Source organism: Hakea prostrata, chromosome 5, assembly GCF_041222555.1.
Source record: "Hakea prostrata isolate BN-2017 chromosome 5, UWA_Hpros_2, whole genome shotgun sequence".
In the NCBI taxonomy this organism is placed as follows: domain Eukaryota; kingdom Viridiplantae; phylum Streptophyta; class Magnoliopsida; order Proteales; family Proteaceae; genus Hakea; species Hakea prostrata.
In genome coordinates, this window is record NC_142604.1 from 51,368,662 (window position 1) to 51,390,011 (window position 21,350).

At 35.7% G+C, this 21,350-nt stretch overlaps 1 protein-coding gene and 1 long non-coding RNA gene across 13 annotated transcripts; both read right to left on the reverse strand.

Annotated features, from left to right (window-relative positions):
- Nucleotides 1-41: 41 nt before the first annotated feature.
- On the reverse strand, nucleotides 42-13,210 carry LOC149016444 (uncharacterized). Of its 12 annotated transcripts, XR_016173331.1 has the most exons (11): nucleotides 12,653-13,210; nucleotides 12,362-12,429; nucleotides 11,611-11,848; nucleotides 11,448-11,539; nucleotides 6,074-11,340; nucleotides 5,907-5,962; nucleotides 5,240-5,808; nucleotides 4,916-5,041; nucleotides 4,658-4,830; nucleotides 4,275-4,537; nucleotides 42-413 (listed from the first exon to the last, which is right to left on the reverse strand). It is a non-coding gene; the product is annotated as an uncharacterized LOC149016444 (long non-coding RNA). The 12 variants fall into 12 exon arrangements; XR_016173330.1 differs by having other exon boundaries at nucleotides 5,240-11,340; nucleotides 12,653-12,749; nucleotides 12,911-13,210; XR_016173327.1 differs by having other exon boundaries at nucleotides 5,240-11,340; nucleotides 12,653-12,792; nucleotides 12,911-13,210.
- Nucleotides 1,188-4,256, reverse strand: LOC149016445 (cytochrome P450 71A1-like). Its single transcript, XM_089154569.1, has 2 exons — nucleotides 2,289-4,256; nucleotides 1,188-2,122 (listed from the first exon to the last, which is right to left on the reverse strand). Exons 1-2 carry the CDS (start codon nucleotides 3,229-3,231, stop codon nucleotides 1,512-1,514), a joined length of 1,554 nt encoding a protein of 517 aa, XP_089010695.1. The 5' UTR covers nucleotides 3,232-4,256; the 3' UTR covers nucleotides 1,188-1,511.
- Nucleotides 13,211-21,350: the final 8,140 nt, after the last annotated feature.

Genomic DNA, 21,350 nt, shown 5'->3' on the forward strand with positions numbered 1-21,350 from the left:
TTACCGCCACCAATTACGATAATTAAAAAAAAACCCCAATATTTGCTATTATATTATATTTATTCCTGAAAGACACAGTACAAATACATGAATACAAAGAAAATTCAAAAAAGCTAACAGTATTCAAAGAACATAATTTAAGAAAAATAAATACAATACATATTAATCAAGTCAACAAAAACTACATGTAGTACTCTACTTGATGTTACATGTTAATCTAAACACCAATAAGAGAAGAAGAAAAAAATGACACAAAAATGAATAATCCAATCACATTTCGAGGCTGCAACAGCACCAACAGCTAGATCTTGTCCAACCACTCTTGTCTTCACTCTCTCTGCAAGGCTAAGCAGCCACTCTTTCTCTTCAGTACCAAAACTTAACACAGGAGTGCGGGTCCACGGGCTAACCATCTACATAGTAAGGAGCAACATTTAGAATACAATTTAACATTCATTGAGGACAGCCAGATGATTTCTTCACTTGATAAGAAACAAACACATGCTGCAATCAGATTGGAAAGATATATTGCTACTTGATAGTAGAAGGTTTAAACACATTTGAAGGAATGCTTATTAAATTAAATATCCTGCTACTTGGTAGTAGAAGGTTTAAACACGAAAAAATTGATGGACAAACAATAGCAAGATGAAACAGCAAAGAAATATCAACAAACTGTGTCCCATGTATATAACCACTATTCATGTTAGTTCTAAACTTGAAGATCCTAAATAAGAAATAACAACCATTCCAAATTCATAACCAAGGCATTCCATAAAGACGAGATATTCTCAACTAAAACAACAAATAACAATAAATAAAGACAAGACAAGACATGTGGATAACGGTGACGTCCATATCCATCTTATCCAATAGGACCAAACCCATGACCCCAACAATCACCACATACAAATCTTGTTAACAGGAACTCATCCATAAATCCATAAACAAGGGGGATAAACTGGTCCAGATGAAAAAAATGGAAAGAATAGGATTCCAGTCATTTTCAAGAAGCATTGCGAAGTATCACATATATCTCATTGCCTATTGATTTTTCTTTTTGGTTGAAGTCTCATTGCATTCAACCCTCATGATATATGTAATATATTCCAACCATAGATGACATTTTTTAAAGGCTTGTATCTTTAGAGCTGGTATCTTTAGAGCCGAGCTCAACCCAGAGAAGGTGCACTTATTTTGGCTAAAAATTTAAATTAAACTACTTCTTTAATCAAGCATCAACCAATATAAAACTTCTATGCCAAACATACATAAATGAAATATTCATACAATATTGTTCTTTTCCTATAGGACAATTTTTTTTTTTTTTGGTTAATTTTTTTCCAATAGAGCAAAACAAGACAAGTGAAACAAGCAGAGGAAGGCTGACGATCATGATAACATTATTTTGTCTAGGACACTGTAGATTTCCTATAACAGTAGCGTGATCTGCTATCTTCAATCTTCAATCTTCAAATAAAAACCCATGATCAGAGCTGATTTTACAAAGCTTAAGAAAGGAAAGGTTTTGGAACAAGACAGAGAGGATGCTTTTTGTAGAGTGCAATTCCAGGAGCTTCAGCCATGTCTAATTGTTCTTCTTTGGCATTGCCTGGTAACTCCCAGTTAAACCAGTACAAGAGGTTGGCAAGAATTAACTCAGAAGATGCAGAAGCAAATGACATCCCAGGGCAAATCCTTCTTCCTATGCCAAAAGGAATGTACTTGAAGTCCTGACCTTTAAAATCAAGCGGGCTACCTACAAATCTCTCTGGTATAAACTCTTCTGGGTTATCCCATAATTTTGGGTCCCTTTGTATTGCCCATGCATTAACAAAAACTGTCGTCTCAGAAGGTATATGAAAACCTTTGACCTCCGTATCTCTTGCACATTCTCTTGGAGTCAACAAAGGTCCTGGAGGATACAACCTTAGTGTTTCCTTAATGATGCATTTTAAGAAGTCCATTTGACAAATATCATCTTCTTCAATTCCAGGTTTCTTCCCCACAACTCTTCTTACCTCTTCTTTTGCTTTCATCATCACCCTAGGGTTCTTAATAAGCTCTGACATTGCCCATTCAACTGTTATGGCTGTTGTGTCAGTTCCTGCAAGTCCTATATATCCATAGGAGAATAGATAATGAGAACTTATATATAAAAAATTTCATTATCTATTAAAAATGCTCCCATACCTTTACTCCATCAGATTTTCCTATATCTACAGATATAATAAATAAATCATAATGAAGGGGAAAATTTGAGAGAAGATATGGAAGAAGGATATGTACCACAAGGATTCCTTTGAGGTTGTTATGAGTGATGGGGATGTTGAAGGTAGAATCTTTAAGAGCTTGAAGCAAAAGATCTACAAAGTCTTCTTGATTTGATTGCTTATCATCCTTGCTGCTCATCAGATGTTCTTGGATCACTTGATCAAGGAAAGCATCTAACTTTCTGAAAGTCTTATTTATCCTTCTCTGCAAACCAGTGAGTCTATCTATCCATCCAAACATGGGAATGAAATCACCCACACAAGGTGTTCCAAAGACAGCTACAATTTCCCTTGTCAATTGCTGTACTTGGATTTCATTACTGTTTTCTCCTCTGGATTTCCCACCCAGAGCAGCTCGAGAGATCAAGTTATTGGATACAGAGAGTATCAGATCAGCAATCTTAATGGAGTTTCCTATTTGACAAGAATGATTTATCTTTCCAATCATAATATTAACTTCTTCTCTCACGAAAGCGAAGGACTGAACCCTTTTGACACTTAAGAGCTCAAGTGCACAGAACTTCCTTACCTGTCTCCAGTACTCACCATAGGGTGCAAAACCAATGTTGCTCCAGCTATAAAAAAGCTTCTCACCAACGGCCATGCGAGGCTTACTTGAAAAGACAACATCGTGAGATTTTATCATTTCTTCAAGAATCTCAGCAGAGGAAACTACAACAGTTGGAGAAGAACCCAACTGCATGAACATGAGTGATCCATACTTGTGAGAAAGACCTCTAAGAGAGCGATGAGGGAGTCTTCCTAACTGGTGAAAGTTTCCAATAAAGGGAAGTTTTGGTGGAGATGGTGGCAACAATTTGCTGGGTTTCTTGCCTATGCTGGTGATGAGCTTTAAAATAAACAAAGAAGGAATGAAGAAGAGAAGAAAAAGTAGGAGAAGTTGTAATGCTTGTAGGTCTTCTAACCATGGAAGCTGCTTCAATGGTTCTAAAGCCATTGTTGGTGAGAGATGAGAAAAACTAGCTTCTTTTTATTGACAATCAAAATGTACCTCCAAGATTATGAAATTGACATTGTTTGGGCCATGGTTCAATTTTGTTTTTTCTTATTTTACTTAAAAAGTTGGGCAAAAACAAACAACACTATGACCTAAACTGTTTTGTCTGTCCATATAATTCACGTGTGAAGATCATGGGCAGATTTTTTTCCTAAATAAGTGCACCTTCTCTGGAATCCTATTCTTTCCAAAATAAGTGCACCTTCTCTGGGTTGAGCTCGGCTCTAAAGATACCAGCCTTTAAAAAATGTCATCTATGGTTGGAATATATTACATATATCTTGAGGGTTGACTGCAATGAGACTTCAACCAAAAAGAAAAAACAATAGACAATGAGACATATGTGATACAGCAAATCGTGCTTTGCAATGCTTCTTGAAAATGACTGGAATCCTATTCTTTCCATATCCAAAATTTTAAAATTATAAAATTACAAAAGCATTTGATAGAGTCACCAATTCAGATCTGAAACTCAGTCACAGCATGTTAGAACAGCTTAAGAACACCTTAGAACAGCTTAAAGTTGGCACTCTAGGGTTTCAACCGCTTAATGGTCCATAACTTAAAAAGGTTAAGGACAAGGACAGCAATGGCCAATAGGTGGTGCAACTGTTCCTAAAATTTTCAACCTTCATTATTCATAAATTTAATTTCTGGGTTTTCTAGGAGGGGGAAAATTACAGCAACTTATCTTGGTTTGAGGTACTGTTGACCAACTAATTAAACAATCTTGGAAATAGATGCAGACACAGCAAGATGAGAAAACAGTACATTTATTTATTTATTATCATTCATTATTTCTTACTATACAAAGAATATACAATGATGTGTAAGGTTTTCTTCCCCTTCTTCTGCATAAATTAACTAGAGAATAATCAAAGTTTCCATGACCCAGTAAGCAATAGCTCATATTAAATTACAGAAAGAAGTTACAGGAAATAATTGACAAAGAGAGAGAGAGAGAGAGGGAAAGATAATCTTACTTGTCTCTTGAGATGGGATATATGAGGATGGGGCCCTCAAATGTACTTGGTGAGATGTTCTCCAACAGCAAGTCTCTAAACAGGGCAATTCCTGACTTGGGCACAAACATATTCAGCCATGGATGAGGAACATCCCAGAGTCCTATCTCTTTCAGGCTTAATTCCTCCATCCAAACCCTATTCAGGAAATCAAAGTATGACACTTCTACACTGTACAGAAGTGATGGCATGAAGCTCAGTTTGCTAGATATCTCTTCAACAACCTGGAAAAGCCCAAACACACCATTGATCAGTTAATCTTGTTTGCATTTCTCACATAACAATACCATAAATGAACGTGCAGATAAGAAAGTAAAGAGAAAGGGTGATTGAAGACTTCTTACTTGGTCTAGATTGGTGTTCTGGCCAGGCTTATCATTGACTACAACTTCTATATAGTAGTACACTTTAGAAGGGTCTGATTTGAACTGTGGATTGGAAGCCAAATTTGAACTGTGGCCAGGCTTATCATTGACTGCAAGTTCACTAACATTCACCTGTGGGTTTTGAGATGTTCCTACAAAAGTAGTTGACTCAGTTCAGCTTTCAAAGTGGAAGGTAATCTGAGATAAAAAATTAACAAATAAGAAATAAGTTATTACCTTGGATCAATTGAACCAGAAGCGGGAATCACAGAATGTGAGGTTGAAACAGGAAGCCCTCCAACATAATGTCTTCTATACCTGGCTTATGCCGACACCTACTATCTGCTACCAATTTCATCTATTCTGCACACCACAAAGAATTGCAATATTAGATCTATTCGAACTACACGGAGGCTCTAAACTTTATAAATCTTTAGACATGATTCATGCAACCTTCAGATCGAACCTAAACTATGATAGCATTAGGCTTGTGATTAGCATCAAAAGTATCTACAATAGATATTGTAAATGCAGAATTCGTCATTCGATCAAATACCATACCTTGTTTGAGAAAGGCCACTGCATTCCTGAACTCTTCATGGAAGCTAAAGATTAAACAGGAACACAAAGGAAACTAAATCAGTTGGGTAAGTGATTAGAACAAATCATACATGAAATAGCAAAAATAACAGAAACCCATTTCAAATCTTGATCAGACTTACCAAGAAGCTAAATCAAATCTGAAGATAAGAGCAAATACGAGGTACAGGGTGGTCAAACAGGTGATAAGATCCTTGGGAACACCATTATACACGAGGATCAAAATGGACATAAAGACATAATAATAATAAATAATAAAGCAGAAAAAAGAAGCAACGAATCTCGAAAGATTAATTTGTTTAACACAAACATCAAAACAAATAAGGAAAACCCACAAGAAGAAGAACAAAAAAGGAAAAGAACGCAAGATTCTTCACGTGAATATTATATCTCCAAAAAGATCCACAAGAACAATAATTCTATTAAAAATAAAAACCACATGAAAAGTAACTCATCCAATAATTGTTAATATGGAAGATAGAACGCGTGGCAATGCCAACACCAAAAATTCTGACCAAGAGACCTATTTCCTGCAATGAAAATGCACCAATTAGTAAAATAAAGCAACTAATAAATTAATTTATGCAAGTTAAATAAGCACAAAAAGTAATGATGAATAATGTCTTACCAAACAAGAATTGTGAGTACTTATGTGCAACCTACACTCCTATTTAACTTGATTAGCTGTTGGTCAATTACAACATAAATAAAAGTTAATTTTCAAATCAATTATACCTACTTAGTTCTTAGCTAAATTATATGTAGGTAAAATGAAACATAATGGTTTATCATTACCTAATACAGAATTCTTGTCCAATAACAATTTTGTTAATAACTCCAATTTCTCCTGCAACGCATCATACTTTTGAGCATTTAATTTCCTTTCTTCTTCTCTTTGTCTCTTTTCCTCTTCTCTTTTTTGTTCAACTTGTTGGAGTTTTTTACTCAACTCTGCAAGTCTACCATATGTGGCATTAACCCCCACTCCTCCAGACATATTATCCCCAGACGTATGTTTGCCAAATGCATCATGTAACATGTCATGCATGTTATTAATATCGTTGTCTTCTTCAACATTTACCTGATTGTTGTTTTCTTCAACATTTACCTGATTGTTGTCTTCTTCAACATTTGCAAATTCTTCCCCATGGAAACACCAAACTGTGTAGTTCCATATAATTCCATCACATATCAAATGTTCAAACATTTCAGCCCGTGTTCTTGGCAATCGATTATTGCAATTTATACACGGGCATGCAACCTTCTTCAAAGTAGATACTTGTGAAAATGCAAAATCCAAGAATTGTTTGACACCCTTTATATATTCAATTTTTACACGATATCCAGGGTCCCGTGACTGTGTAATCCAATGCCTATCCATTTAATGAAACTAGCATAAAATATGAATCTCTCAAATATGTATAAATAGGAACCTGTACATGTATAATTTAACTTTATCATTAGACATTCAATTGAAAAGCATTAATATAACCAAGAGACCTCAGAGAATGTATATCATCTTAAATTTATCACATCTAGATCATAGTATTCTAAGCAGTTTTTCAAGTATAAAAACAATTTTTATAAATGATGTAAGAACAACGACATTAAGAACAACGGCTTTATCCAAAAAGCTCTCAAATCTTAGCTCTTCTCTCATCTCTTGGAACAAATCGATGGTGGGAACTAAAGAGGAGAAAAACAAATCTTTCCCTTTGGAAAGAAGAAATGAGAAAATTGGTTCATAATAGAAAGTAAACTTCTGGCAAATTTAAGACTGGTTATGAATCAACAAGAGAGTATGTGGCATGACAAATTGAAGTGTGATTGAATCAAGGGAGGTGATAAGAACGTGAGGTTCTTTCACCTCACCACTCTCAAACCAAGGGCTTTTAACAAAATAAGAAGGTTCAATCATGAAGGTCTTCATGTTTCAGATACAGAGCATATTGCAGCAGCTTTTAATTCTCATTTTCAAGACTATATACAGCTCTTCTTCTCCTACCATAGAAGATTCATATTTCTCACATCGAAGGAAAAGTTTCAGAAGAGGGAAGCAGGACTCTATAAGCACCAATTACAGATTTGGAAATTCATGAAGCAGTGCATAGTATTGGAGCATACAAAGCATTAGGCCCTGATGGGTTTTCATGTATCTTTTTTCACAGATCTTGGGTACATGCGAGTCTGACCTAGTAAAATTTGTCAAAAATTTCTTTATGACTGATAGCTTCTCCACTGCTCTAAATCATACATAAATCACATTAGTTCCTAAAGTTGATTCTCCAAACTCAGTTGGGGACTTCAAACCTATAGGATTATGTAATGTTTGCTATAAAGTTATTTCCAAGGTTATCGTAAGTATGCTTAAATCTTTGCTCAAGAATCTGATCTCATTTAATCAGAATGGATTCCTTCAAGGTCGACGCATTCAGGACAACAACTTGATAAGCCATGAAATGATGACTATGATACATAACAGAAAGAAAGCAAAAAAGATTTGATGACTATGAAATTGATATCACCAAAGCATACGACAGGTTGGAGTGGAAATTCTTGGAGCTTGCTTTAATCAACTACAGATTGCATTGATCTTGAGGCCTTAAAGATTCAAGGTTAACAAAATGTGGGAAAATGGCAAAACATGAGAAAATAGCAGTTTAAAGAATAATTCTCAATCTACAAGTGCCATTTAGTACTTTTTCTGATTTCTGAAGATCAGATTGTGGATCAAATTAGCAGACATGGTAACCAAATTAGATAAGCAAAGCTAATGGCAAAACAGGGCTGTGTATCCTGTTGTGGAACAGTGAAGGTCTGCCACTTCTTGCAAAATCTATTACTTACAACAGCACCCAGTTCCTAACATAAGAGTGCTTCCTACAACAATTTCTTCATTTGTTTTCTGTTCTTTTCCCCTCTGCCATGCTTCTTGCTTTGTATCTCTTCCTAGCTTCAAATAATGAAAAATGGACAAGGTAAATTCATAGCTTGGTTGAAGCCAACCTTTGATTCCTAAATCCAGGTAAGATTTCTACGCTGTCAACCTGTTAAAGAAGTAATTTCACTGCAGAATTCTACATTGGTTTGTTTTTATTGTCTAAGAATTCAATGTATAAATAAGTGATTCCACCAAATACGCCCACTAAATTAGTTAAGAAACACGAACCATTTCACCAAAACTGAAATTGCACAAAATTAAAAATCAGCTCTAAACCTGAAATTAACAAAACTGGAAGTTACCACAGATTGGAATTTCAAGACTAACAATCAGAAGTGACTAGTGTAAGAAAACAATGGAGGTAAGGTATGAATTCTTATTTACAGTTAGATTACATAAAAAAATGGCATAAATTGTAATAGTTAAGAAAATAATGGTAATTTTTTAATTGTTAGAGAACGGGAACAGGAGGAAGGAATAGAAAGAGGGAGCAATAGTTTTTCTTTAGACAGCTAGAGTGTCGTGGATGGATGGAAGCAGTCTTGGTTGATCTAATAATCAGTTTTTATTTATCTCATCTCACATCAGAATACGATTATAGAAATTGAACCACCCAAACATACAACATGCAATATGTAGCTCAAATATGTAAGAAGTAAAGAGAAATTTTTAAATATGCTAAGAAGCTATCAACCTTTGGTTTTAGACTTGATATTCAAAACCCGTTCACAACACTGTCAAAATACTAAGAGAAGATTCATTTATTGGAAAGGTTCAATGAATCAAAAATATCTTAGTCAAAAGGCAATTATTTGACATCTGTTGCTACGCAACAAAAATTACCACTGCAAGCAATTCTACGGTTTTAGATAAATGCATATGCACAAAATGGGGCATTCATGGCAAAAATAGTGATGTGGTGAAACAGATTACTTCTAATAGGTATTTCTAAAATAATATTAGACTTAAAGTTAGATAAAATGAAAACAAAATCAAACCCCATTCATACTAAGCATCACTCTACAAACAGAAACTACAAAGAGCAAGAGAATCAAATTACAGCCAAAGGTAATTCTGCTCACAGTACCTCTAAGAATAAAAAAAATCCCCCGAGAAATTTGGAACTGATACCTGAGACATCAGCAGTTACACTTGTTTACCTTTTTGCATTTCAAGTGAGAACAATTTATTGGCATAATCTTTATTGGATGCTTATGTAACAGTAAGACCATCATTAAAAACAAAACAAGTAACCCCGGCACCCTTTTCTTGTATTATTAGGTTCCAGAGGAGAACTTCAATTTACTGGCATAATCTTAGCAGGTATATTGATTTATAATCATTGGGTAATTTAGTCAATGTTGTTGTATAGTTGTCTTTTAAATGGTTGGGCTGCTGGGTTTGGGAACACTACACACTTGGCTTCTGTGATTCGAAACTACTTAGTGATGATTTTTCTGTTTTTTTTTTCCCACAAGAATAAAAGAGAACATAAGAAGGTCAAAGATTACTACATTGAACCTCCAGCTTCCCCTAGTATTCATCTGCAAAATTCTAATGAAGAACAGTGGGTGTATCCCTAGTATGCCTGAAGGAACTGTTATAGACAAAAAAACCAGAATTGTAGTTTAAAGAAAAACACTTAAAAGTTCAACTCGCTGCATCCCATCAAAGTAGGCTCTAGTAGTCCCATTCAAAGCCCCAGATAAAGAAGTAATGCTTAATGATCAACCAAACCATGTCATCCTCCTAAGCAAGAATAACATAACAAGAAAACTTGACGCTAAGAGGGAAAAATTGAAACACCTGGAACAATGATTTGCTTAAGCAGCACCAGCACTGCCCCTTGCCCTTCTTCCTCTGTAACTTCTTCATATAGAATTCCAGCTCCTTCCCTTCTAAATATTACCTTAATCTTTGGATGTGGTTGATGAACATGTGTCATTCATCCAGAGGAAACACGATAAAGTTTCCTATATTTCCACCATCAATTAGATCACAATTTTCTATTCATTTATTTATTTATTTATTTATTTATCTTTAAACAATAAACAATAAATAAATAAATAAATTCATTAATCAAAGGAGTGAAGGGGACTATAGAAGGAAAGAAAATACAATAGTTTGACCAAGGACTGAGCCCAATCAAAGCCAGCTAGGCACCAAGCAAAACAACATCTCTAAAAAGATAACTAGGGAAGAAAGAAGACAGGATTAAACTAGGCTTAAAAGACCAATCGGCCGAGGCCAAATTGTACTGAAATGAAACTTAGTCTTGTCCTCCATTCTTTTCCTTTTTTTTATAGGAAAAATGAAATCTACCATGAAGTCTCCATCTACATGATGGCACCCCTTAATAATATGGTTTCGTAGAAAGACAACTAAATAGAAAGAATACAAATAGAAAGACAATTAAACAGTCAGTTGGACTTGTCCTACTAAGACTACTAAGCAACATTTGAAATACATCCAAGTTTTGAACGGTAGTATCACCAATAAATAAACCGAAATAGTACAACAATTAAAACCCAAAACATTTTCTACATTTTCTACTGACAGGGAATCCAGAACATTGTTCAAGATCATCTTTGAACAAAAAATCTGTAGTTATCACATAGCACCAAACAGCTAAATGACTTGGTAACTATAACATATCTAAATGAGAGCTATCAGAAAGTCATAATATGTATCAGTGCTAGTCCTTATTTATATAGCCATGCGGGTCAAAATGCTTCCAGGAATTATAGTTAGTAACATTCCAAGTGTTGTAAGAAGCTTCAGTTCATCACAACTCTGGATTGGAAAAATGGCACAGGATCCTATTTTATTGAACCAATCACAAGGAGAAAATTCATATTTGACAATGCACCACATTTCGTTACAATAAGGGAAAAAGGCCTCTAAGAAAATAACTTCCATGGTTGGGAGGGAGCGCAATCAAATTCACATAAACCTTACTCAAAAATTTAAGTTTTGCAAATTCAGAAATTATAGCATTAACAGAGAAGGCCTCTAAGAAAAGAACCTCCACAGTTGGGTGGGAGAGGAAATCGATTTTACCTGTCCAACTCAACCAAAACAAATCACAACGACAAGCAGCGAGGAATTGCAAAATCTTATTCTGCATTCCATAAACAAGTTCACGTTTATGAGCAAACATAATATTATTTATTTAAAAAAAAAAAAAGAAGAAGAAAACGCAGCTGAAAGATGAAACGTCAAACTCACACTGCTTCGGTTGAGCTTGTAGAATCGGAAGGCGATGAGGTGCAATGCGGTAAGATGAAAGGCAAAGGGCCGAGATTAAGGCCACAGAATATCTGCGAAGCACATTACAGGATGAATTTGTCTTGGGAGGAAGAAAATGAGGAGGCTAAGTTGCGCACTGTACCTGAGGATGAGCTTCGTTGCAAGCGAAATGATGGGAGAGGCTAGCGATGCAAGAACCCGGGAATGATCCCTACCTTCAACCTCACACACTTGATGAAGTAGTTGTTACTTCAGGTAACTAAATCAAGGCATAAGACCAATGGCAAGAGTTTTGTAACTTTTCAGAAGAGACTAATTTACTGAACCTTCATGATCAACAAGACCACCACTTCAAGTATGACTAATATAAGACCTCATACCTGCAACAGACGGCAGAATAATTACACAACGAAACAAAGAACTGGAAGAAACATTTAAGGGGAAAAAATCAGCAGAGGAGCAATTTGAAGGAAATCTGGCATCCTTCAAATACATATCAAGACCAAGTTTTAATTTACAAACTATTTTGTTTTAACCCACAGTTTAGATTTCAAAGAGAGAAGATTTGAGATTTTGGCAGGTCCAGACCAATCAGCCATTCATCTTTAGTTATGACCTACTTAAGCTAAAATATAAGAACTGTATAATGGCTTAAATGCTTATATGCTGATTAATAAACTGAAATGTGTTGGAGAAAAAGAGATGAATTCCCTAAGTGATTGGAAAAATCACTGAAATCTGACCAGAAAGCTCAACCAAGCCACATGAGAGATGCTTTAGACATCATTAAAAAAAGATTTAATACCAATAAAAGAGAATGGGCAAACCCCCAAAACCCCACTTTTGATTCTCTGAGAAAGCTATTTTTATCAGATTAAAGAAAGATGACTCACCCGAGCCGTGGAAGGTCAAGCATCTCTTATTATATTAGTGATTCTCAACTGAAGATATTCACAATCACCTGGAAATCAACCATGAATGATGTAAAGACAAAACATAAAACAAATCCAAAACATAATCACATTCCATGGCACGTTTCTTAGAAACTGCAAGAAAGTAATTTGGGAAGGAATGGCACTGTTAAACCACATTCCCGCCCACCAAAATTTGTTGCCATACAGCATGTGTTACCAAAATGGAGTAGATGCAAAGGATAAGTGAGAAGAATCAGGACACTAACTTACAAAGAAGAAAAACGCAGACTGAAGTGACAGTCGGTCGATGTGAACAGTGACAATACCCAAATGACTTAACCTAATCCCATCGCATCCTTGAAACTTTCTACCGTATCAAAAACGATAACAAGAAGGATGGTAAAAAAACACTACCAAAAACAACATTTCGGAGCCATCAGTAAAATCGAAACTGAAAATAGCTGAAGGAGTTGAAATCCAGATCTTGAGATACTGATGTTACAATTGGTGAAAGCGATTCCAACTTACCTGAAGCTTCAGTCGTCTCAGAAGTTCGAGCATTTGACGATTCTGACTCTAGAAAAATCCTCAAAACCTCAAAACCACATTCATCCTCTCTAAAATTCTTCCAAAATCACTAGGATTGAGAGAGAGCGAACTCGAGAAACGCATAAGAGAGAAAGAGAGCGAGCTTTTAGAGTTTGGGTTTTCAACTCCTCGTCCTCCAAAATCGGAAGTGAAAAATAGGCGCGCGACCGTGCGGGGTTGGGCGGGAGGAGTTTGGGAAACGCCGACGGTAGAATTTATGGGAATACACCGTCGGCTTGCTAAAACCGCTGCAAATGTATAAACATTCAGTGGCGCATTTATTAACGCCACTAATATACTTAATAATATATTTATAAATACGAACGGTTTTAGAGTGATATTGGGCTATTTATTAACGCCACTAATGATATGTTAATTGTTTTATTTTTTTGGAAATGAGGTTCATTGGGACCAGCTTACGCGCACCACGACTACATTCTCAAAGCGTTTTTTATATAATTAGTATAGGCGGGGCTTCCCCATGGCCCCGAGGGGATTCAAACTCTGACCTCTTAAGTGGAAGCGTTGGGCTTTGCCAACTGAGCCACCCCTCGAGGTTGGGATCACTCTTCACTTCCACAGAGAAATTTCCTTTTGTGCTAACCAAGATATGTAATTTGTTGGGCTTATTCTTGCTGAAACTTTCGTATCAATCTTTCCTAATGACATTTGATTGGCCAGCATTGGTTTCACCAGATCCATTGGTTGATGGTAATGTGTCTTCGTGGAATCTTACGTTTTCTCACTCTTAACTCCATGCATACGTTTTTATCTCTTTAATGACTTTTGTATTTTAATTTTTTGTTGATTTTTATGGTTTACAAGGACTTGTAATTTTAGCGGTCTAGTGCCTGGTTCCTTCCTTGCAAGAACAGTCGAGTAAATAATTGTTCACTCTTGACTTTTTCCTGACAATCCTTTTTTTTTCAATGATTCTGAACTTGTTCATGTTCTGTATTATTTCCTTCTTTGAACAGCATTGTGGGAAACCCTCAAATCTAAAAAGATTGCTATGGAAAAATGTCGATGCCACTTAGCTTCAACTCAAATCCTTCACAGGGTATGGAATTTTAGAATACCAGCCATCTTTAAAATTTCCTTACTCCTTCCTTCCCTCCATTTGTATTTTGAACTTGAATGCTGCCTTCATGAACATCTTTTTTGATGTTATAATGAACCACCGGTTGCACACATAGTTTTGAATATTCAATTTCGTTTACAGTTCTTTTGTTCTTAAGAAAAGTTCAGTTACCTATTTACTTTTCATTTTCACTTTCACTTTATTTCCCCTTTCATTTCAAAATAAGAAAATGCTATGATGTGGTCTCCCTTGCTCTCCTCCCTCACCCCCACCCACAAGAAAGAATAAAAATAAAAACCAATGATTCCACTCTCTCTATGCGTAAGCAAGTGTTTCCCCCTGCAACAACGTTTTTTCAGAACCTGAAAACTTATTGCTAAGTTTAATTAATTCTATCTTGGTGATTCTACAGTACCATTTATTCTCTTCCTTTCTCTCTCATGTTGACCCTGAAATCTGATTTTTATGTTTCTCAAGATCCTAAATCTGTAAGGAGACCCAAAAGTCAGAAGGTTACCCTTGCTTTATGGTCAAGCCTGGGCTGCATCTGTCTCCTCATCCTTGGATTTGGACTTCTTCTTTGGAGGAAGCAAAGACATAACCAGCAGATATTCTTCGACATTAATGGTTAGTAAACAGATTATAATCTGACAAACTAGGCATGATTAATATTTTAGTAGTGTAAACCAGTTAGCTAATTCAGCCTTCTTACTTACATTCTTTCACTGAAAACTTCAGACCAAAATCATGAAGAAGTTTGCCTTGGCAACTTGAAGCAGATACTACTTCATTGTTTGCTTGTTACTTCATTGAAACAGATAAACTTCAGAGCAAAATCTCATTGTGGAGAATTTTGGCATTGTTTTGTTTTTCTTAATTTTAGAAAGTGTTTTACTTTTGCTTCCCAACCTTTTTATCAATTACAACAGAAGAAAGCATAGGGTGTCCAGAACTATATTTTTATTTGCTCTTAGTTTCGTCATTGTATTCTTATTGACTCAATAGTCAAAACTAGTAAATAATGGTATATGGTATTATCCATGGCTTTTTGTTAACCTTCTGTAGAGCAAGGGGAATTCTCTGTCTGAGATATCTCCAGAAGGAGATTGACTACAGATGCAACTTTCAGTTTTTGCTCAAATCTTTAAGCACATGATAGGTATCGTTGCATTGCGGGTTTTATTTTTCCACCCCAACCAATTTTAGGAAATCTAGGTTCAAGTGATCATATAGTGTATAAGCCTTCAACTGAACCATTCTTTAGGAAGATGTAAGTCACTTAATTTTTTTTTTCTTCTGTCACTTGTTAATGCAGCTACTAGTTGAGCTCCAAATGGAAATGGAAATGTTGTAGACACCCTGGAAACTATCTCGATGCTGTTCCAACTGTTGTAACAGAACCTCCTATTGAAGATCAACTGTCATGGCATACACTATGACCAGAAACACACAAACTTTATGGTCATGGGAATGAGCTATTTTCTTGATGCTGTGATCATGAAGGGAGGCTTATTGCTTCATCATGTAAGGTATAAAATTTCATTCCTACTCTTATCTTTTCTTACTTGAGCTTTATCTGCCATTAAGCATCTTGAGACAATGTCTCTGATGATATTTTCTTCTTTATCGAGTCCCAAAATCTTGCTACATGATGTTCATATTGACTCTGTTTTCAAGGGAAGTATCTGGAAAGGCAAGACAGAGGGGGCCCTGCAGTTGAGATTCATGGTTTCTGAAAATGATTGATCAGCTGTTAGACAACTAGTAAACAGGTTTTGATGGTAGACAAAATAACTGTGAATTTAAGTGGAAATGTTCGAATTGCAAATTCAGTGGTTGAAGAGTAAGGGACAATTGGGTAACCAAGGTTCAGGATTAAGTTTGGCCAAACCATGAAGTAGCAATGATCTCAAGAAAGGGTGTAATTAAGGCATCTATGACTTCTCTTCATGCTTTGGAGGACCTGAGGCTGTATAATTATAGCTCAGAAACTGGGTTCTTTGTCTGGGTTGGGGTTGAAAATTGTAGATGAACCATAGTATTTCTCTTGATAAGCATCTGTAACCTCTCACTTTTTTAACCATAGAATTTCTCTTGATAAGCATCTGTAACATCTCTGTAGAGGTAACGAAGGATGGCATGTTTTCTGTTGGGGAAACGGAATGCATGGTGAGAATCTCCTTGTAAACTACCTGAGATTTTTTTATAGTTTAGGTGTATGATTCCAAAATTTTGGAACTGACTTATCAAACAATTATATAGTTTAGGTGTATGATTCCAGATTTTTGTATTTAAAAACATGAAGCTTAGCAGTAGTTATATAAAAATTTCATAGTAATGAAAAATAAAGTAAATAAAATTATACACCTTGGTAAGTTTTTCTAAAACTGAGCTCTTTGACCATGCATTGCTCATCAAATAGGATATCTAGAATTACTAATTGTGAACTTCTCACAAATTTATCTTTGATTGGCACATAGGTTGAAGCTAATGTTGGTGTACTGCAAGTGAACTACCGTGAAAGCATTTCTAAAATCGCAGCAATAAAGTATGTGCACAAGAAGCAGTCTAGTGGGGCAGGACAATTTTTGGACATCACTGTAAGGTTTGAACCCATGGAAGCAGGTACTGGTCTTGAGTATATACTCCAAGGATGCTGGAACCCATTATGCGTGTTGAAGTTGTCACACCAAAGGAACACTTGGGTGATGTAATTGATGTCGTCCCCCAACACATCCAAAACCAGCTCGCAACAAAGGAGCAACCGGTTGCTGCTTAATATCATTTTTATTTCACTACACACAATAGGCTTACCATACATAATTTGTTTTGGGTCATGGTGTTTTAAGATCCAAAGTATAGCTCTGTTTGTAACCATTTTGTATATTGGAAATGTAATTATGATTTGAGGAAATAAAATTACCAATTGTTCATACAAATTCTGGACATGTATTTTGTAACTTTGATTGAAGCGAATTTGGACCGGAGAGGCAACTTGGACCATTGTGAGAACTACCACTATATGAGCCACTTGAAGTATGAGAGTCATGTGGATTGTAACAGCCAGCAGTTTTAAATGGCAAAGCTAAGCTTTTTCAAAAGAAGTTCAATGGCTGAGCCTCAAGGGTTGAGCTTGAGGCATTTCCATTTGTCACAATGTATGTGGTGAACTTTATCCCGGTTTCATGCTCAAATGAATCTTTATAGTTCAAGATCGATCTTATATGGTTGGTCGTTGATACATATGATTTAGTTTTGGAGCAATCAAGTAGAATCATCTTGTGTTATTGACATGGAATTTCTTGGAATTCTCTTCCTAATTTGGATCTTTAACTTGAGGTAAGATTAGGAATTAAACTCTAAAACTTCTACTAGTTAGAACTGTTGGTACCTTTACCTATTCTATCTAAATTATTTGACACATAAAATTAAAAAAGCCACAACTAATCATAAAAGAAAATAATTCAATGAGTCTTGAGAGTTGTGAAATTTACATTGACAAAATTAGGATAAAACAGAACTTGAGCTCTGTTATTCAAGACATCAACAGTAGTTTTAGAAGTATTCATTCCAACAACAGAATAGAGAGCCTTAGCTTCAGAGCCTTCGATCCTTTCTTGAACATCGAAACCCTTGGGATACTTTGGCATTGAAGGGTAATGTGGTTGAGGAGACAAATCTCTATTTTAAAAGGGCATGGTGCCGTTTCCAGCACCTACTTTAGAGCCTTCGATGCTTCTTGAACAATGAAACCCCTGGGATACTTTGGCATCGAAGGGTAATGTGGTTGAGGAGACAAATCTGGGAGAGTATAATCCACTCAAACATCATAACTAAAATAAACTCAACATCTCAACACAAATCTACGACTTCAACCCTTGCCCTTAAAAATAATTATAATTCAAAGGAAGGAAAAAATGTGACTACAATTACAGAGATTTTACTCCACTAACCTCATGTACTCAGGCATACTCAAAATCTTCAACTCCTTGGCTTTAAGCCGGACCCAGAGAGAGGAAACCAGCCAAATAGAGTGAAAACAAGACAATTTTGCTTCAATCGGAGCATTTAAGATTTGAGAACCAAACCCTCACCATTCGCAGCTCTCTCTTTGTCTAGTAGCAGGACAAAGCTTCGCAAAATGAAGAAAAAGAACAAAAAAGCCGGAACCCTAACCTCTTTCGTTCGCTCACGGACAAAGATTCGCCAGAATGAAGGAGAACCCTAACACCTCTCTCTCTCTTTCTCGAAAACCTACCTTTTCCTCGATTGGCATTTCAAAAAGCCTAGGTTCGGTCATTTAAAACCGGTTTGGTTTAAAATCTCATTGAACCAAACCAAATTACCGGTTTTATTTCACTTACAACAACTAAAACTCACATAAACTCACATGTTCAAATCAACGGTTATTATAACATTGGATGATGTGGCTTGATCTGTGTCGTTTGCAGCTCAATCGGATTCAGTCGGATTCGGATGATAATCAGATAATTATTTTCTTAAGTAGGCTATTCTAAATGGCCATGTATACATATTGAATATAGGTTTTTGTCTACCTGTTGACATCTTTACCATTTTATTTGTGAGGCTAGAATTGAAATTTAATAATTTAGAAACTTTGGTAGTTATTTTAGTATAAACTATAAAAACAGTCACATCTCAAATAAAAAAATTATAAAATCAAGAAAAATAAATCCAAGTAAGTAACTTAATCAGATAATTTTATCGGACGGATAATAATCGGTAAGAAAATGTATACAATATCCGCATCCTATTAGTAATCGGACGGGTGCAAATTCGCGGATTTTAGTTATCCATTTACACCCCTAGTTGGCTATTGATAAAGGTTCTTATGATCCCAATTCCAGTAGTCATTCATTTGGTACCTCTCAAGGAGTGGATTGCCATTTTAACTCTTCTTTGGGGATTTCATCCACAAACACAAAGTTTATGGTTGACCGATATTCCACATCATCATTTAGCTATTCCGCTAGTTTTTCTCGTTATTGGTCATATGTATAGAACTAACTTCGGGATTGGGCACAATATGAAAGATCTTTCAAAAGCACATATTCCTCCCGGGGGAGGGGGGCAATTGGGACTTGGACATAGGGGTCTTTATAACACAATCAATAATTCGATGCATTTTCAATTAGGCCTCTCACTAGCCTCTTTAGGGGTTATTACTTCCTTGGTAGCTCAACACATGTATTCTTTACTTACTTATGCATTCATAGTACAAGACTTTACTTCTCAAGTTGCGTTATATACTCATCATCAATACATCGTAGGATTCATCATGACAAGAGCCTTTGCTCATGAACCGATATTATTTATTAGAGATTTCAATCCGAAGTAGAATGAGGATAATGTATTGCAAGAATGTTAGACCATAAAGAAGCTATCAAATCCCATTTAAGTTGGGCCAGCCTCTTTCTCGGGTTCCATACTTTGGGACTTTATGTTCAATGACGTCATGCTTGCTTTTGGTACTTTAGAGAAACAAATCTTGATCCAACCCATATTTGCCCAATGGATACATTTTGTTCATGGTAAGAGTTCTTATGGGTTCGATGTACTTTTATCTTCAAGCAATGGCCTCACATTCAATGCGGGTAGAAACATATGGTTGTAAGGCTGGTTAACTGCTATTAATGAGAATAGTAATTCATTTTATCTCTCCAATGGTTCGGTTGGATGTTGCAACGAGGCCAAGACTCTCTAATATGAATTATGGGATTAACCAGTGGAGTGCAACTTGGTATGCGAGGGGAAAAGAACCAACCTTGATTAGTGTTTGTGGGTCTAGGGAAAAAAATAGTGCAACTTGGTATGTGAGGGGAAAAGAAAAAAATAGTGCAATTGGAGATCTCAAAAATAGGCTAAGGGAGATTGTTTTTGAAGCAATGACAAAAATTGATAAACTATTGTTGGAGAGAAAAAACAATGGGATGAACAATCAAATTTAGATCATTGGCTCTTCTCATAAGAATGGGGTTTTCCTATCTTAAAGTTTTTAAGGATGATATTCTTTTGGAATATCAAGGTGTGTGAGGTAGAAGGTAGGGATCATGCTTTGCAAATGAATTTTTCACTAATTTTTCTTTATTCTATTTTTAATTTAATCAAATGACCTTTTAGCGAGAAAAGTCGGTAATGACTAGTACCTCTTAATCAAAAGATCCCTCTTAATCAAAAGATCATTGGTTCAATGCTTCATGTGGTATATGTAATAGTGCGTCTCTTATATTATAGTTTAATTAATACTTTATTCCATGTGCTATTTGGAATTACTAATTCAACTTTAAACTTTGTCTAAAATTATTGTTGCCCTCACTTTTTTTTTTTTTGGGGGCGATGATAAATAATTCATTACCAAAATGAAATAAAAGGGAGAGGTGAGGAAAACAACAAGATGGAGGGCCACAGCCCTACTAAAACAAAGAAGCTACAAACATAACCAAGCCAAGAAAACAAGATAAAAAACTAAGGGATGCCGAGACAATTCTAGGAAAAAGGATTTCAATTTTTCTTCTTACTCTCCCTTTGAGGACTTGGTAAGCCCAACTACAAAGTTTTCATTGAATTGACAACAACCTCTATTAGTGCAATTACTTCTCCGTTAGGCTCTCAAGAGGAGGTGAAGGAGTTTACTAGTCGGAAGAGTCTCCAAGACCACTCAAAACTACTGGAATGGGATCAATAGCTAGACAGGAGTCGAAAGCAAAGGGAGAGAGTGAGGGAGCAAGGAGGGGTCATGTCAAAGGAGGAAGTTCTACTTAACTAATAAGGTTTGTTATTATTTAAAGATAATTACTAATACGCCCTTTAACCACTGCTCTTTATGAAATTGCTATTGCCCCCAACTTCTAACTATGCTTAAAAACCATTAAAATTAGGTATGCAATTCCCATTTTGCACTTCACTAAAATTAAAAAGTCAAAAGAAGATATTACATTCATTTAGAAAATCATATAGAATACCAAATTTGCCCTTATATTTAGTTACTTTGGAATTCAAAAAATCAAATCTTGATGAGATGTCGTGAAAAATGAATAATGAATAACAAATCTTATAGTTTTTCTTTGAATTTTTTGAAAAAATTACAAAGATGCTAGGCTTTTTTTTTTTTTTGGTTTGCCCCCGTTTCAGGCTTATCGCTATTTGGTGTTCTTGTGTCCCTGCGGGTTTCCCTTTGAATTTACCTTTGGACCAACTCCAAGATGGTTTTACTATAGTACAAAGAGTCACCAATTCTAACATTAAACAAACTCAACATTACACCTCCGATTTTAACGC

What these genes read in the sequence shown, in the direction of transcription:
- LOC149016445 (XM_089154569.1), bottom strand. Translation starts at nt 3,231, where the DNA reads ATGGCTTTAGAACCATTGAAGCAGCTTCCATGGTTAGAAGACCTACAA. An exon ending in CCTCAAAGGAATCCTTGTGG is followed by an intron (nt 2,123 to 2,288) that starts TACATATCCTTC and finishes TCTCCTATGGAT; the next exon opens with ATATAGGACTTGCAGGAACT.